This window comes from Dipodomys spectabilis, unplaced genomic scaffold (assembly GCF_019054845.1).
Source record: "Dipodomys spectabilis isolate Male_0828 unplaced genomic scaffold, ASM1905484v1 ptg000051l, whole genome shotgun sequence".
Lineage (NCBI taxonomy): Eukaryota > Metazoa > Chordata > Mammalia > Rodentia > Heteromyidae > Dipodomys > Dipodomys spectabilis.
The window spans coordinates 14,460,660-14,479,945 of NW_024870728.1; the positions used below are offsets into that span (position 1 = coordinate 14,460,660).

Consider the following 19,286-nt stretch of genomic DNA (forward strand, 5'->3'; position numbering starts at 1 on the left):
TTTTATTATAAATGTACATGTATTTATATATTATATACTTTTATTTATATTGTGTGTTATATACATATGATATAGAATGTATTGCTTACATAAAACAAGATCCTTATCCTCTTTTGTATTTTTAATACCACAGTGATAACAACCCGTATTCCTCATTTGGAGCAATGCTGGCCCGGGATGATGAAAAGAATTTATGGAGTCTTCCTCATGACGTGTCCCACACTGAGGCAGATGATGACAGAATGCTATACAATTTGATAGTCATTCGTAACCAGAAGGCCAAAGACTCAGAGGTAAGCACCTGTATTTGTTATATTGGACAAAATCCCTGAATAAACAGCTCAAGGGAGGAAAGCTCTATTTTGCTCATAGTTTCAGTCCGTCATGGCTGGGTTGATGTCATGGGGCAGATCAGCTTACATCATGGTAGGTAGGAAGTGGTACACAGCTGTAGGAGGGAGGGGAGAGGCAGGATACAGCCCGTAAGGATAACAAAGACTTATTTCCTCCTTCCAGGCTCTGTCTTCCATAGTTCTACCCCTCCCAGTAATCTGCTCAAAGTTTGGATCCATCAGTGGATCAAACAAGTCCTAAGGTCAGAGATCTCATAGTCTAATTGTCTCTGCAACACCCCATAGACAAGGCTAGGGATGTGCTTTCCTATTTTCCTAAGTGCTTCTCTATTCAGTTAAGTTGATTATGAAGATTAACTATCATGGCACCTTTTGAAATCTGAAATCTGCTGTTGTGTAGATGATACTGGACATTAAGATAAAGAAAAAAAATACTTTATTTTTTGAGATAGAAGGTCCTTGTTTCCCAGGCTGGTCTCCAATTCCTGGGCTCAAATGGTCCTCCTGTCTCAGCCCCCTGGGTAGCTGTGACTAGAAATACTGGGGCCATGCCTGGATTATTCATGGTCTATTTGAATGAACTGCAGATATTTAATATAGTATATTACCACTGGTTACTAATTACAGCTAATCTTGATAGACCTGCTTGATAAGACACATTTCTAATTACTATCTTAACAGTACGAATTACACTCAAGGCAATATTGTTGAAAAGGAGAAAGATGTCTTAAATATCTTAAATAGTCCATCTCCAATCTCTCCAGTTGATTGACAAGCCAAAGTTAGATGATTTGAGTGGAATTTAAAGGATGCTTTGGATTGTCACTAACTGTAAATTAGTGGGGCTTGAATTAACATTTATTTTTGTTGTTGTTAAAGCATCTTAAATTATACTTATTAACCAGTTAGCCTTGGATATGCTGTATTTAGGATAGTTTTTGGGTGGTAAGGCTTGAACCCACTCCTAAGAATTCTAAATCCAAAGTTATGGGTTTGGGAATGATAGAATATTAGGGAGGAGAGGACATTATAAGTTGAAATAATAGAGGGTTGTGCTCCCCCCATTCTCTCAAAATTCACGCTACAATACCACGTCAAGTGTTATATAAAGTCATTCTCCAAATAATATGACCTGAGATCTCTAACCTCTATCAGCACTCCTGGGTAGAGGCCTATATTAAATGCACACTGCATGTTTCTTTGTGTCTTGTGGTAATTGAGAAGAACAAGGAGTGTCAGTACCCATCCCCAATCGCCATCCCCCAGGTTCTGAAGGAACTGCAGCCTACAAACTCATTTATTAATTTTTTAAAAATCTAGCTTTAATTTCATTTCTTCAGAAACATAGTTAAGTAAGAAGTGATAACCTTTTTTTGGGAGGAGGGGATGGGGGCTTTGAACTGAGCTCTTTTGCTCAAGACTAGTGCTCTACTACTTTGAGCCACAACTCAATTTCTGGTTTTCTGGTGGTTAATTGGAGAGAAGAGTCTCATGGACTTTCCTGCTAAGGGTTTTTTTTGTGTGTGTGTGTCTGATCGTGGGGCCTGAACTCTTAGCCTGGGCGCTGTCCCTCAGCTCTTCAGCTCAAGGCTAACATGCTACCACTTGAGTTACAGTGCCACTTCCAGTTTTCTGATGGTTTATTGGAGAGAAGAGTTTCATGGAATTTCCTGCCCAGGCTGGCTTTGAACTGCGATCCTCAGATTTCAGTCTCCTGAGTAGCTAGGATTACAGGCCTGAGCCACTGGCTCCCAGCTAAGGTTGGGTTTTGAACCACAAACCTCAGATCTCTTAGCCTCCTCAGTAGCTAGGATTATAGCCTTGAGCCACCAGTGCTGGGCTGATGTGAGTGATAGTTTTTATAAGTGCCATGTGTTTGGGGTGAAAAGATGAGATGGATGGAGGGACTGGAGCTGCCACTGGGGAATGATGTGGCCTGCAGATTCTTGTAGTGGCTGTTGATACTTAGCATTCCACTAGTGGCTGAGCAGTGTGCTGATGTCTGGCTTTCTCTGTCCCTTGCGCATCTCCTCCTGTGTGGTAACACTGGAAGTAGGTCACAAGGGTGGCTGCTGCCAGGGACAGCTTGTAAAGGGACTTGCTTGACCTTGTTTTCCCAGTATGGAGAGGAGTAATTGCTATATTGCTGGTTAAGAGTCTCATAGACATTCCTACCCAGGCTAGTTTTGAACTGCAATCCTCAGATCTCAGCCTCCTGAGTAGTAGAATTACAGGCAGGAGTTGTCAATGCCTGGCTGGATTTTTTTTTCTTTTAATAAAACAGAGAATTTTGGTTTTGAAAGAAAACCAAATTCTACCTACTAAGGAACAGGGAACCTAGATACTTTTTCATGTTAGAGCTCAGAAGCTCAAGTGAGGTATTAAGGAAATGGAACAACATATTTTTCCTTAAGTAGTCACAGTGGGTTAGAAATTCTCAGAATATTGAGAAATAATTTCACAACGGTGTGTGTCTGAATTTGAATCAGGTAGATGAAGACTGCAAACAGTCCAGGCTGAGTTTATAGTGGTCCAAATTGAAAAACAGAAGAGGTTTTATAGTGAGGCAAATAATAATGGAGAAAAGGCATGAGCTTTCACTAGTTTACAGAGTCAAAAATGTAAAAAGTAATTTTATTTAACTTCATAGTCAGAATTTACTATTTACTCAAGCCTTTAAGAGCTGATGGAAATCAGACCTTCAGCAGAAGAAATGGTGCTCTGGTAGCCAATTATTGTATTCTGTTCTTTTTTTTTGCTGGTCCTGAGGCTTGAACTCATGGTCTAGTAGGCATGCTCTACCCTCTTGAACCATAGCACCTCTTCCAGCTTTTTCTAAGTAGTTTATTGACAATATGAGTCTCTCAGACTTTCCTGCCTGGGCTAGCTTTGAACTTCGATCCTCAGGTCTCAGCCTCCTGAGTAGCTACGATTACAGACATGAGCCATTGGTACCTGGTGCAATTAGTTTATTCTGTTAAAAACTATGGGTTTAATGTTAAAACAGGCAGATTTGACTTATCATTAGAGTGTTGTGTATTCTTTACTGATCCAAAAGGCTAATTTATTTTAGATTGCATTGAATTCTGTGCTAATAAGGTAGGGAAATCTTTTCTGTGTATGTTAGACTCTCTACTGCTTAACACTGTGTAAAACTAGCTGATTGACCTTGACATGTGAAAGAGAATCTCCTTTCTGAGGGTAGATCCATTTCTAGTTTCACAACTATTTCTAGGTCACTACGACAGGAGGGAGACTAGTTGGCTGTTGATGTCAAGTTCATAGCCATGCAATCCCAAGGGTATGTGATTTCTGCCTAATATCAGGTGATCAGGTCTCTAAACTTGACTTTTTCAGGGGTAGAGCTACTTGAACTTTGTAAGTGTATGAGTCAGTGCTCTCTAAAGAAGTAGAAACAAATGATGTATAGATAGATAGGTAGATAGATGATACATGCACCCAGGCATATATACAAACATGCAAATTTATCTTCTGGAATTGGATCACAGCTTGTGGATGGTAACCTGATAGGATAAGCTGCTGGGCTGGAGACTCAGGAAGAGATGCAGAATAAATCCAAAGGCTATGAGCTGGTAGAATTCTTCTTGGTTGGGAGGGGTCAGTCTTTGTTCTATTAGGACCTTCAACTGATTGGAAAATGCATTAACTTCATGGAGTTATTAATCTGATTTACTCAAAACCTTCTGATTTAAATGTTAATCTCATTTTTTAAAAAAACCTTTGAAGAAACATTCAGAATAATATTTGACCAAATATCTAGACACTGTGGCTCAGCCAAGTTGATACATAAAATTAACTATCTCAATGTTCTACTAACACTATCCACAACCTATAGAGACTAGTATATAATGAGTCTAAACATCTGGTGAGTCACCATTTAACAGATCAGTTCAACATCTCCCACGGGATTAAATCTGTAAGATGGGTTGGTAAGAAGGAAAACCATGAAAACAATTCCCTGACTTTTTTTTTTTGGTAGTGGGTCTTGAACTCAGGGCCTGGGGCACTGTCCCTGAACTTTTCTGCTATAGGCTTGTACTCTACCACTTTGAGCCACAGCTCCACTCCCATGTTTTTGTTGGTTAATTGGAAATAAGAGTCACAGACTTTCCTGCCTGGGATGACTTCAAACTGAGATCCTCAGATCTCAGTCTCCTGAGGATTAAAGGCATGATCCACCACTCCCCGGCTTCACTGACATTTATGAAGCACTCACTGTTTTCCAGGAACTGCTCTAAGTAGCTAATGTATGTATGCCAATTAGTTGGATAACTTGGTGCTTTTCTGCCTAGAACAAAGTTGTTTTTCTCCTTTGGTTAGAATTTCCTGTCCCTTGACAATACTAGATGGAGACTTGTGAACATTGCCTTCTGCTGAACTGTATGCTCAGACACTGGGCACAAACAGGGATTGAGAAGGACAGACAGCAGAAAGTGGGGTCAAAAGAAAATCTAGAGTACTGTAACATGGGCTGGATCTGGAGCTGTGAGCAGGGGAAGAATTTTGAGGAAAGGCTCAACTTGAAGAGCTTCAGAAGATTGCATAGTGCCAACAGGTTAGGAATGGAAGGAAAGAGGCACTGGGCACATGGGAGTAGAGATGTCTAGAGCCTGTGGTCCTAGTGAGAAACAAGATGGCCGCAAACAGAACTTCATGCACTGCTAAGGCTCAGCAAGGAAATGAGGTCCTGTCATCCTGCTGGTTCCATGAGACCTCCTAATCATCTACCAAATTAAGTAACTAGCTCATATCTGTTGCCCATAGATAAGTACATTTTTCCAGTTTAGGGTTTGTTCATTTTCTTGATCTCTTAATAATATATAAAGTTCACTAGAACACAGAAGTCTATCTGTGACATCATGAAGCTTGGAGAAATCTTCTGGAATGGAGTGGGTAGCATTCAGTAAAGATTTAGTACGTTTTTCTTGTAGTTGAGCCTAGAGGCAGTAATTACCCCAGAATAGTACGGCTTAAAGCACTAAGGCTATGTGTACCAGTTTGAGGCTCTCTGTAAGGTATAGTAGTCTAAATGTTGAATCCTCCTCCTCCTCCTCTTCTTCCTCCTCCTCCTCCTCCTTCTTCTTCTTCGTCATCTTCTCCTTTTTTTCCTCAAGGCTAGCACTCTACTACTTGAGCTACAGCTCTTCTTTGAGTTTTTTTTTGGCACTTAATTGGAGATAAGAGCCTCACAGACTTTCCTGCTTAGGCTGGCTTTGAACCCTGATCCTTAAACCTCAGCCTCCTGAATAGCTAGGATAATAGGTGTGAGTCACTGGCACAGGGCTTGAATCTATTTTTATTATTTACATTTTCACTGCTATCCTTACAAACACACACCTGCTGCTTCTTTCACTTGCTCTTCTACTCTTAGGATAAACAAAAAAGGCTCTTAATTGCATGGAGCCCTTGGGAGCCCTTCATAAGGACACATTGGGACTTCCTGATGTAAGTGTGGCTTAGTTGTTGGGCTGCGGGAGGGTTCTGAAGAACATTCTAGAAGGACAGCTTCACCTGCTTTTTGACTTTGATTATGTGGGGAGACAAAAGAGCTCTTACCTAGTTCTGATGGTGGCTGAGATCTGCTGCTTTTCAGACTGAAATCTTTAGAATGTTCTGGAGGATGCCACATTTTTCCTAACAAAAAGCAACCTTTTTACTTTGGGTGCCAGGCTCCTGGATACCTGCTGTTCCATCATTGTTATACATGACTGCGCTGTTTACCACCCAGGAGTGAGTTGTGCCATCACATGGTTGTGCAATCTAATGAGTACACAAGCCATGTAGCTAATGAATGCCAGCTGGCATACCCTGGTGAAATAATTGTCAGGTTTAACTGCAAGCAAGATGAGGTAAAGTCACAAAGCTCCTTCTAGTTTTCTGTTGTTATGGTTATTAAAACAGGGCAATTTCCTGCGGACCTGAGTGGAAATTAACATAGTTCCTTTTCCCCTAAATAGTATGTTTTGCCCTGGAGGCGTTTGTTGAACCACACAGGTTGCCATTCCTGGCTGTGTAATGGCGTGTTTTGATGAGGACCTGAAAATCCAGGTGCTCTTGACGGTCAGCCAGGCCCAGATGGGGCACAGCCTTTTACGCACAGCCACAATTTTTTTTTTTTGTTGCCTTATATAACTGAACTAAATACACTTAAGTCTAATTTTTTTTTTTTTGGTTTTGGTTTTGCCAGCTTCAGTTGAGTTTTACCAGGATGTTTTGAAAACAGGTACAAGTGTTAGGGACACAAGTGCACTACAGTGTGGCTTGTCAGTCAGTCCTGATACGCTTCAGGGACTCAGCCCTTTATCCACTTGTTCTGGTTTCTTTTCCAGCAAGCACTTGAAGTTTTGAGGACTCTGGGGGAGCTAAGAGTGGGACTGGCAACAGCTTGTCTGAAAGGCAGACTGCTGAACCCTGTGGTCTAGGATGTCCACATTTTCAAGATAGCTTTAGCAGTCTGAAAGTACTCTGTCACTATCTATCTATCTGCTATTATTAGTATTCTTTTTAAAAGGAATGGCTCTAGTTCATACTCATAAGCCATTATTACTGTGTGTGTGTGTGTGTGTGCACACGTGTGCGTGCATGCATGCATATCCGTACAGTGGATTGAACTCAGGGTCCTCAAGCCCTTTATTGGCCTTTTCTCTCAAGGCTGTTGCTCTAGCACTTGAAGCCACACCTCCACTTCTGGCTTTGTGTTGGGTGATTGAAGATAAGAACCTTGCGGACTTTTCTTCCTGGGCTGGCTTTGAACTGTGATTCTAACATCTCAACTTCCTGAGTAGCCAGGATTACAGACATGAGCCACTAGCACCCGGTGGAAGTTTTCTTTCAAAAATATCTATTAGAGCTGGGTGCTGGCTCATACCTGTAATCCTAGCTACTCAGGAGGTGGAGATCTGATCATTGCAGATCGAAGCCAGCCTGGGCAGGAAACTCCATAAGACTCTCATCTCCAATAAATCACAGAAAATGTTGGAAGTAGTGTTATGGCTGAAGGGATAAAGGGAGAATGGATAGTACCCAGACCCAGAGTTCAAGCCCCAGAATCAGCAAAAACAAAACCACTTATTAGGCCTGGTATTGGTGGCTCATACCTGTAATCCTAGCTGCTCCACAGGCTGTGATCTGAGGATCGTAATTCAAAGCCAGCCTAGGCAGAAAAGTCTGTGAGACTCTTATCTCCATTTAACCACCAGAAAAACCGGAGGTGGCACTGTGGGTCAAAGTTGTAGAGTGATAGACTTGAGGAAAATCTCAGGCACAGGGCTTAGGCCCTGAGTTTGGACTCCACAACTGACAAATTCCCCCCACCTCCACATGCTATATTAGGAGAAAAACAGAGGAATTGAGTGAGGGATGTAAATGGCTGATGACGTTACCTCCTTTGCAACGTTGAGGGAGGAAACTGAACTGACATTTGTGACAACTGGTGAAATATCAGGCATGAGGAGGTGTTTGGTGTTTTGTTTTTAGAGGCTAGTTCAACTCAGTGCTTTCTTTCTGGGCTCCAAATGCATCCAAGATTCCATAGCACAATTTTTGGACTTTCCTAGATTAGGACCAGAGTGGTTTCCATCACCTTGGAGACACTGCCAGAGGCTTGGGGTCTAGGATTTCTGGGATAGAGATAAGAGTACTGAAGATCACGGTCAAGGCACTAAATGAACATGACTGTTTCTTGTCCCAAATGATCTGGTGAAGGCAAAGGGCTGGATTGTTTAGAGGGATGAATGAGTTAGCAGTCAACATCTGACCCATCTTTGAGGTGATGATAGTTGAATGTGGACAACTAATTGGGAATGTCTTTCCCATCGGATGGTTGGCAGGACACCAGCAACGCTGCTCCTCCTCTCTGGCAGATCCTCAGCTGATGTTGAAACACTGACTCACCTTTCATCCCACCTGCACTGCTTGCTTCTCTGCCCTACTTTCCAAAGGTCTTTTCTTGTTCTCTTGTTTCTGCTCTTCCAGTCATTGGCTTTCGATTCTTCTTCCAGCTACTCAAAATCCAGGGCAAGACAATGTAAAACCACCAGGAAGGGAAGTTGATCAGAGTCACCTCTGAGTTCATCCTTTTCTTCATTGTTCTGCCCCAAACATTTTCGCCTTTGTCCGTGGATGCCTGTCTTTATGTGAACTTCTTATCTGTCATGGAGTAAAATCTGGCCATTGGGAAGAACTGGTTCAGGCCCAAATGTATCTAGGCTCTTTAGTGCTGAGAACCTAAAAACATTTCTTGACTCCTCACTCCTGTTCTCAAACATACCATGAAGTAGATGTATGAGCATGGCATAATATTAACCTTTTTAGTTTTATTTTTTTTTAGTTCCAGTCCTGGGGTTTGAACTCAGGGCCTGGGCACTGTCCCTGGGCTTTTTTTTTTTGTTGTTGTTGTTGTTCAAAGCTAGCACTCTCATCACTTGAGCCACAGTGCCACTTCTGGTTTTTTCTGAGTAGTTAATTGGAGATAAGATTCTCAAGGACTTTTCTGCTCAGGCTTGCTTCAAACCACAATCCTTAGATCTCAGCTTCCTGAGTAGCTAGGATTACAGGCGTGAGCCACCAGCTTCTGGTTTTATTTTGTGTGTTGATATTGGGGCATGAACTCAGGGTTTTGGGCTCTCCCTTGACTTGTTTTTTTACTCAAGGCTGGGTCTCTACTACTTGAGTCAGACCTTCACATCTAGCTTTTTGCTGGTTAAGTGGATATGAGTCTCCAGATTTATCTGCCTAGGGCTGGCTTTGAACCAGGATCTTCAGATCTCAGCCTTCCAAATAGCTAGGATTACAGATGTAATCTCAGCTAAGAATTTTTTTTCTTTTTTCTTTCTTTCTTTCTTTTTTTTTTTCTTATTGTGATATTGTGATCTAATAGTTAGTATTTGCTGATTTAGTCTAGTTTTTTCTTTAGTTGTGAAAAACAAAACAAAAACTTACACCAAACCAAAACCTGAGGCTGGAAGGCATTTTCTTTTGGATCATGGAGTCTGATAAGTCCAAGAGCATGGTGCCTGTAAGAGCCTTGTGCTGCTTTAACTCACAGCAGAAAACCAGACAATGGGCTCATGCCCATTGTCTTTTCTGTATAGCAACCCTCTCTTGAGATAACTAATTCAGTCACTTGAGAATGACATGAATCCATTAAGGAGGTTGGAGTCCTCATGACCTAATCATTCTGGGAAGATCCCACCACACTCTCAAAGCTGTTATATTGACAATGAAATCTCAACGTGAGTTGTGGTGGGACAAATGACATGTAAGCCAGCGGGAATACACAGTGCTTTCTTTATGGAATTTTCCCACTTAGCGTAATTGAGCCTCATCAGGTTGTGGCATGGCAGAGTGAGGATTTCTTAGGGGAAAATGAGACCCAAGTTCCATGATCTCCTGGTCAAGAATGGATCTCTGACTCAGACCCACTTCTGCCTTTCGGGTGTCATTGTGAAGAGATTTGTAGTGAACTTTTGTTATGAAGGCTTTGATCATACTCATTGTATTTAGAAGTTTCTTAGTGGGAAGACTCCTGGTTCACAGATGAATGGTGCTTGGCTGGAGGTTGTTCTACACCAGACATGCCTTCTTCCATGTCTGTGACCCAGGGTTGGTTCCTTCTGAGGGCTTCGAGGGATATGTTCCAGTTCCTTCTTCTCAGCTTCTCTTCATCTTCTTTCCCACATCCACCTTTCTTCACACTTCTTCTGAGAACACCAGACCTTTTAGAACTACTCTAATGACTGCATTTAAGCTTGATAACTTCTTTTTTGCCAGTCCTGGGGCTTGAACTCAAGGCCTGGGTGCTGTCCCTGAGCTTCTTTTGCTCAAGGCTGGCACTCTACCACTTGAGCCACAGTGCCACTTCCAGCTTTTTCTGTGTATGTGGTACAGAGGAACCAAGCTCAGGGCTTCATGCATGTTAGGCAAGCAGTCTAGCACTGAGCCACATTCCCAGCCAAGCTGGTAACTTCTGTAAAGAGACACTGTCTCCAAGTCAAGTTCAATTTTAAAGTATTGGGAGTTAAGACATCACCATAAACCTGGGTGCCAGTGGCTCATGCCTGTAATCCTAGCTAGTGAGGAGGCTGAGATCTGAGCCTAGGCAGGAAAGTCTGTGAGACTCTTATTTCCAATGAACCACCAAGAAGCTGGAAGTAGAGCTGTAGTTCAAGCGCTAGAATTGAAAAAAAAAAAAAAAGTGAGGGACAGTGCCCAGGCCCTGAGTTCAAGCCTTAGTACTAGTACATAGCTCCTCACCCCTGGGCACTGTTCCTAAGCCTCTTTGAGTTCAAGGCTAGCACTCTATCACTTGAACCACAGTGCCACTTCCAACTTTTGAGTGATTTACTGTAGATAATAGTCTCATGGGGACTTTTCTGCCTGGGCTGACTTTGAACCAAGATCCTTAAATCTCAGCCTCCTGAGTAGTTAGGATTACAGGTGTGAGCCACTGGCACCCAGCTATATAATAGTTTTGTATAATGACACTGAGGTCGTGATCTTGGGGCCAAGCTTTGTCATTGGTCTGTGATTTTCAGGCTTTATTTTTTTCTTTTATCTCTGTAATTCTTTCCCCCTAAATAATTTCTTTGGAGAAATTGCCCACCAGGGTTTGGAAAACAAGATGTTAGGGCTGGGGTGTAGCTCAGTGTCTCTACACTGAGCTTGCTTTAAGTATCTGAAGTCCTGGGTTCTGTTCTCAGTACTACAAAAAAATAACAATAACAAAAACAATAGACTAACCATAAAGAATCCCTACTGTGTTGAGCTATTAAAGGGCCCTTTAGTATGTAAATCTGATATCTAGGAAAATAACACCTTAAACTCAGCAAGATAAACTATATTTTAGAAATAAACAAACAAATAAAAGTTTACCAGCTAGGTGTGGTGGTTGACATCTGTAACTCCCAGTACTTGGGAGGTTGAGGCAGGGAGCCTTGTGAATTTGGACCAACCTCTACACAATGTGACCCTGAGGTTGAAGCAGGAGGCCTTGTGAATTTGAGGCCAGCCTCTACAGAATGAGACCCTTTCTCTCTGTCTCTGTCTCTCTCTTTCTCTGTTTCTCTGTCTCTCTCTCTCACACACACACACTGATTAAGTTACCAGTTATGAATAGGTCAGTACAAATGAATTCATGACTTTTGAGTGAGAAAAGGCATGCCCTGGGTGTGGAGTGGATGTTGGTACATTAGATTCCCTCCAGGGTGCATTTTCCTTCACGCTCAAGGCATACCACAACCAAATCCATTTTGCCAGCTGTTTTTGTAAGTAAAGTTTTATTGGCACGTAGCCGTGTCCATTTGTTTACACATTGTCTGTGGCTGCTTTTCCAGAGTTTAGAGTAGCTGTGACAGGGGCCTAAAATCCTTGCAATCTGGTTCTTTACTTAAGAAGTCCGCTGACTTCTGCGCCCAACCCCCCGCCCCCCCCAAGCTTTGTCTTTTGTTGAATGTTCCTGAGACTTGGCTCAGATGATTGTGTGGATTTAATTTCTCACACAAAGAGCAGCTCCTTTGAGGAGGGCTTCTTATGCCCACTAAAGTATCACACACTTTGGAAGAGGATACCTGATGTGGAAACAGAATCTTCTAGTTTTCCACTCCTGGGTACGAAGCATTTTTCATATACTGAAGAGTTTTTTTTTTTTAACCAATGATGAACTGTATGATTTATTATGGAAGCTTTGTCTAAGTTAAAAAAAATAAAATATAATTTCCAAATATGTTGGGATGTACTCCTGTCTTAGAATACTACCATACCACCGGGCGCCGGTGGCTCAAGCCTGTAATCCTAGCTACTCAGGAGGCCGAGATCTGAGGATCATGGTTCAAAGCCAGCCTGGGTAGGAAAGTCCGTGAGACTCTTATCTCCAATAAAACCACTAGAAAACTGGTAAGTGGCGCTGTGGCTCAAGCGGTAGAGTGCTCGCCTTGAGCTGAAGAGCTGAGGGACAGCGCCCAAGCCCAGAGTTCAAGCCCCACGACTGACCAAAAAAAAAGAATACTACCATACCATTCTTTCCAGTCTTATTCTAGGATTTTTTTTTTTAATGCACAAGACTTGTTTTAAAGGCTTTGCTTGAATTCGAAAGCCTGCCAGGGTGACATATATGCTAGAGGGTCTTGAAAACTTGAAATGGCTGTTAAATTCAGAGTTAACAAGCAGCTTCCTGATTGGCTTGGCAAGGAGTCGTCATGTGGGTATGGCTAAGAAAGAATGGAGCAGTGATCAACAAAGGTGTTAACTGGGGAACTTCTAGGCAATTCCAGAAGCCTAAGTGGTTCTTTTGCTTTGAGGCTTGTGACATTACAAAATGCCTTAGGCTCTGTAAGTCAACTCCCAATACTTGAGTCATGAGCAAATACTATGCTATTTCATGCACAGACTGAACTACTGTGGAGTTTGGTGTCTGTGACGCTCAAGAAAATGACTTAATCATATCCTGTTTTGGACTACTTACTATTCTTAATATAATATAAATGGCACACAGATAGTTTTATTGTATTGCTTAGGGAATAATGACAAGAAATGCAGTTTTACTTTTTCTATTTTTGAACCATACTTCGTTGAATCCTTTGATGATGGGCCCTGTGGATATGGAATACTAAATGTAAAAATAATATATAATATATGTTGTTTCACCTACTGTTATATTTTGTTTAGCCCACTGTTTCCAAAATAGTATTTTTTCAGTATATAGTTAGCATAAAAGTTTTTCTTTCTTCTATTTATTTTTTGATCTTGTTACATAGCTCAGACTAGCCTGGAACTTGCTATCCTCTTATCTCAGCCTCTTGAGTGCTATGATTATAGGTATGTGCCACCATGCATCAAAACTTTTTCTTTTGGCTGGGCGCTGATGGCTCACAGCTGCAATCCTAGCTACTCAGGAGGCTGAGATCTGAGGATTGTTAGGTTTTTAAAAAGAGTAGCCAAGTAAGAACAGCACCATGCACGTGATATTCAGGTAAGGGGTAGGTTTATTCATCGTTCTGGCTGGCACCAGGCCATGTTGGCCCTCCATGTGGTGGGGAGAGCTGGGAAAGAGAGAGCTGGGAAAGAGAAGACAGCTAGAAAAAAGAGCTAGAAAAGAGGGCATCTGGGCCTGGGCGAGGCCTTATCTAGGGTATGGGCGGAAAAAGGTGTGGCCATATCAAATTCAGATGTGACCTCAGCGGATGCAGATGTGACCTCTTCCAGGTGTGCCAGTTGCCTAAGTAATGCAGGTACTGGGCGGAGACTTTGCTGAGAGGAGGGTGGAGTCTGCTTGCCATCCAGGAGTGGACCTTACAAGGATCACCATTCAAAGACAGCTTGGGCAGGAAACTCGGTGAGACTCTTATCTTCAATAAACCACTAGAAAACTGGAAGTGACTGTGGCTCAAGTGGTAGAGCACTAGCCTTGAGCTGAAGAGCTCAGGGACAGTGCCCAGGCCCAGAGTTCAAGCCCCATGACCAACAAAAACAAAACAAAAAGCTTTTTTTTTGTGTGTGAAACTGGAGTCTGGATTCAGGACCTTATACTCACTCTCCTCGCTGATGAGGCTGGTGGTCTACCACATAAGCAACACCTGGCTTTTTGCTGGGTATTTTGGACTCAGAGTGTCACAGACTATTCTGCCTGGTGTTAGAACTAAGTCCCCCAAATAGCTATGATTATAGGCATGAGCCCCCAGCTCTCAGCTTTATTGTAAAAATCTCTTTCTAGGGGATTTTTTATTCAATTTGTTTCCCTTCAAAAATTCAGTGTGTATCTTACATGTATAGCACATCTTCAATTTAGACTAGTCTTAGTTCAGGTGCTCTGTAGTGTGTGGCTAGTGGCTACCATAGTATTGGACAGCTCAAGTGTAGCTGCGAGAGGCCTGTGCATTGGATGGTACAGATCTGGATGCTGCATGGTAGCCAGATCTTTGAAAGGTCTGGAATTATTCAGTCCATCCATAACTCTAAACTTGGATTAACCTTCCTTAATGGTACATACTTACTGTAATTGTATGAATTTACTGTTTCTACTGTGCTAGAAATTTAAGTGCTTTCCTTACAACAAACAGGAATTTTGCCACATTGTTCTTTGCCTTTGGTGACAGTACCAAATTATCTTGTCCCTCAATCAAGTTGGAGCCCCAGAACTCTGAGTTGGCTCTAAGTAGACTGAATATAGCGTCCTGTGGAAACCACTTGTTGGCAATTCCAGCCCCAATGACATCCTGAGTTTTGATTCTTCTATCCCTAAAGCTGTACAACAGGTGCCCCCAATCTCCATTAGACAAAAATGGAACTTACACTGTTGCTTAGCAACCCCTTGCTATGGCCTTGCTGGCACTCTTTGAGCAATAGCAGTTGCTCCGAGCTATCCTTTGACTTAATCTGGCTAAAACCAGACAAAGAATTAGGTCAGAGGCTGCAAAGCAGTCTGTTTCTAGAAGTCCAGCAGAGTTATGGAATAAAAATAAACAAGGTGAGTAGATAAAACTTTTGCTTTTGCCCTGTTCTAGGCCAAGACTCTAGCTCTAAATCTGAGCTGGCATTGTAGCCAATGGAGGACTTACTTCATCAATAACCCAGGCTAGTTGTGCTGCTCCAAAGTGCCCTAAGCAGGAACTCAGCATGGTATTTGGAGTTTGAGACTCTGTATGGCATGTAACGACAAATAACCCAAGGGTTTCACTATATGAATCTTGGATGAATCAGAGCATTTGGGTGGGGTGTAGGGCCTTCTGGCAGACCTATAAACTCTAGTAAGACTGATTTTTTTTTTCTGGTTTCAGAGAAAGGAGGAGGTAGCTCCGATGGTCAGTGAAGAGAACTTTTTTTAGGCTGTTTGCTTAGCTCGCCAAACAAGATGAATTTTGACAGAGCTTATTCACGAGATTGCTAGTGTGTGGCAGTGAGGAAAACTAGCCTCAAGTATGTGTCTCCTAGGATATGGTTTAGGTGTGTTTACAGGATAAAGAAGCAGCCTGATCTGAGATGTGGGGAAAAGTAAGGGAAAATCTTGTTGGGAGGTACTGGGTAACCAAACTTAGACTTAAGTGCTCAGGTTCCCGGTCCCTGCTAGCTCCTTCTCTAAGGTTCTTGTAGTCTGAAACTTTACTATTCAATACAGTGGGCTTCTCTGCTCCGTCACTGGAGCTTGTGCTGTTTGGGCTGATGTGGGAGCCTATGGCTAATAAGTAGACCCTCTGTCTAGGAGCAGTGAAATACTGTCCTGTCTCCCCATGGACACACCATGTCTCGAATGGATGCAGAAATTAGGCTTTTATAGTGCTGGAGGATGATATACCTTTTGGGCAGGTGGCCTGACACTGCCCTACTTGGGTATGTTTAAAGGCAACTCAGTGCTTCCTTTGCCTAACTGGCTCCAGGTGAGTATCCCCGGACTGTCCCATTCACTAAGCTTGCATGATCTCGGGGTGCCTGCTGGAATTTTTCACTTAATACTTTTGGATTGTAGTTGACCATGGAAAGCGTGGCAACTGTAGACAAATGCCGGGGTGTGGGGAGGGGGCTATCGTAAGTGCCTATTCCTTTTCCCCTTTTTACAGAAACTTCGGGAAGCTGGCTGAGAAGGGCCATCAGCATTAGATACTTAGAGCAGTGAGAGTCTTTGGAAATGATGGTGTGATGTTGCTGGAATCAGTCTCCAGTGGGTTGGGCAGTGTGGAGCAGTGCCTTAGCCTTTTCCACTGGGAGTGATCCTGAAGAAAGGCAGAATGCCAGAGGCTGGTGAGGAAGGGAGGAGAAGGCAACGAGAGCTGCAGGTGGAAGGAGCTCCCCTTCCTTAGCTTTGCAGGGAGGGGTGAGAAACGGGCTGGGGCTTGCGGAGTTGGAGGGTTTGAGGGAAAGGTCTCGTGACTGCTTTCATCAGTGAAACCAGTGAAGTGGTTCCTCGCAAATCCTTTTTCTCTTGTATTTGGCATATGAGGTCAGACATTTGGATGGTTGTTCAAAGGTGCCAGCTGAGTGGTTGGGAGGAGGCTCCCTGTCATGTGAGAGCGGAGCTGTGGTTTGTCACAAGAGTTCTGAAGTTCTGAGGAAGATTCAGCTGGGTTCTCAAATGGGCATTCTCACAATCCTGTAATCTCTCCAGAGTGGGGGTCAGCAGAAGGGCACAGGCTGTCCACGGAGTTTTCCGAAGCTAGGCTTCCTTTGGAGATGAGAGGTGGGCCATGGAGGGGGAAGAATGGAGGTGGTCCCACAGGTAAGTCTTCCTTGGGGGATTCTCAGCTCTGAAGCCTGAAACATAGTTTCAGCAGCAGCTCTCTGGTGTAGATGAATGAGCAGGGGTTTGGTCTCCTTACTAACGTCACAGACCCGCGCAGTTTCTGCCCTCCTTAGACCCCCTGCATCTGAAGGAGATGGCCTCTATGGTTTCCCTCCTCCAGAGAGAAGTAGACATGGGTGGGGATGAGATGGTGTGTGAGGAGGAAGGGATGGGAAACATGGGAGGTCCTTTTCAACCTTCCTAAGGAGGGAAGATTGAAGTTCCCAGATAGGTACCAAAGAGCAAGTCCACCCTTTAGCAAGAGAACACTCCGATGCCTGGCAGCATTGGCAGTGAGAGTTGGGGAGACTTCGCTTCTGGAAAGGTCTGTTTCCTTTGCAGACTTCAGATGTATTTGGTCCCTTCTCAAACGTCTTTCTCTTCTCCTTGCTTTTCCCTTCTTTCTTTCCTCCCTTGTCTACCATAACCTTCCTGTTTGAAGAGTCAGAGTGGACAGTGGCTAAGTGTGGAAGCCAGAATGCCTTGGTTTACAGTTTTAGCTCCTCACCTTGTGCTGTGTCCATGTGGAAAAGCTACTTAGGCTCTCTGAGCCTCCATTTCCTCTTTCTACCACTTGAACCACACATCCATTTTTAGGTTTTTGTTGGTAAATTGGACATAAGAGTCTCATAGACTTACCTGCCCAGGATGGCTTTGACCTGTGATCCTCAGATCTCAGCTTCCTGAGTAGCCAGGATTATAGGTGTCAGCCAACAGTAGCTAGCTCCTGGATACTTTCTTTTCTAGACCACATGGGGGTTGTTTTTGTGGGCTCCTCATTAATTAGTATCAAATGACTGTGGCTACATGATACATTTTACATTTTTCTGTGAAAGATGAACATGAGAGAATTAGATACAATCAATACAACCTCTCAATCTTTCAGAGAATCCCTCTTCATTTTAGGCAGAAAGTCGCATTAGTTGATATAGACTGGTGAAAATGAAAAAGAAACATCATAGTTACTGTGTTCAAAGAATTCACTTCACTAAGAAGCTAGGCCTGCTGTGAAAATCTTGAAGGCTGGTGATCCATGATTGGGTAGCTCCTGTTGGGCACATGATTTGTTGAACTAATGCCACTAATCTTAACAACTATGTAACATAGGCAAGTTGTCTGTGGCAGGGGAGGCCAGGATTCAGAGATGTGTGATGTACAGATCCATTCTCAGGAGCATTAAAATCTCATTTAGGTGTCTGGGAATGTGGCTTAGTGCTAGAGAGCTTGCTTAGCGTGCATAAAGCCCTGGGTTTGATTCCTCCATACCACATAAACAGAAAAAGCTGGAAGTGGCACTGTGGCTCAAGTGGTAGAGCTCTAGTCTTGAGCACAGAGAGGCTCATGGACAGAGCCCAGGACCAGCAAAAAAAATAAAATCTTATTCAGATGTTAGTTTTCAGTTCTTCTCTATCAGAGAGAGCAAGAGGTGATGAAAGGGAATGAATTTGTATGCCATTCAGTGTTGATATTTAGGAAGAAAAAAAGAGCTGCGGGGTGGACAGGAGGAGGGGAAAGCCCGGAGCCTGGATCATCTAAGGATGAATGTGTCTCCAAAACATAGAGATTTGTTTAGAGAGAACAAGAGCTGAGGTATCCATCACTCTATAGACTTAAGAAAACAATTAGTAGAGACATTCAGATTGCAAGCTAATGAAGCCACCTAGTGGTTTGTTCCTTAAACTAAGGTTGTATGAATATGGTATTAAGTAACAAGTGCAAGTGTGACTATGATTTTGCACTAAGCCCAGAAAACAGGATCAGCTTTTCCTGAGGGTGGGTAAGCATAGCATGCCTTTAATGTTCTGTTTGTAGTTTTTTTGGGGGGAGGAGGGAGTATTGGTACTAGGGCTTGGACTCAGGGCCTCACGCTCTTGCACGGTTTCTTTTGCTCAAGACTGGCTTCCTATTACTTGAGCCATGCCTCTACTTCTAACTTGTTGCTGGTTAATTGGAGATAGATTTTCTCAGTCTTTTTCTTGCCTGTGCTGGCTTTAATCAGAGATCTTACGATCTCAGCCTCTTGAGTAGGTAGGGTTATAGGCATGAACCATCAGTGTCTAGCTTGTTTATAATCTTTTTTTTTTTTAATCATAAAGAATTTAAGGCAGTTTGCATGAACAGTGAGAAAGCACAAATCAGGACTTAGGAACAAAGGAGAAAAAAGATAGTCACAAAGGTATAAAAATAATACAAAGTCATAGTAATTCCTAGATGCATCCTAAATCCTATGTATCTGTCTTAAAAGAGTCTAAAACTTCATGTTATAGTGTCCTTGATCCACCAAAAAATTCAACATCAAGAAAGACGTAGCCTTATTTTGGGGGGGAGGTAAGGGGAGTAAATTACTACTTGATGCTAAGTGTAGAGAAGTCTGAATAGGGCTGGGAAGGTGGCTCAGTGGTAGAGCGCTTGCCTTGCATGCATGAGGCCCTGGGTTCGATTCCTTAGCACCACATAAGCAAAAAAGAAAAAAAGCTGGAAGTGGCGCTGTGGCTCAATTGGTTGAGCGCTAGCCTTGAGCTCAAGAGCTGAAGGACAGCACCCAGGCCCAGAGTTCAGGCCCCATGACCAGACCCCCCCCCAAAAAAAAAAAAAAAAAAGAAATCTGAATAGCCAGCCTCACATGACATACTGCATAATGCAAT

General features: G+C 42.9%; 1 protein-coding gene across 1 annotated transcript in view; it reads left to right on the forward strand.

Moving 5' to 3' along the window:
* Nucleotides 1-19,286, forward strand: part of Mreg (melanoregulin) — a 49,886-nt gene that overhangs the window by 23,807 nt on the left and 6,793 nt on the right. Inside the window, exon 2 of the mRNA XM_042679174.1 lies at nt 134-293. Coding sequence (XP_042535108.1) covers nt 134-293 — 160 coding nt within the window. The remainder of the gene's footprint in view (nt 1-133; nt 294-19,286) is intronic.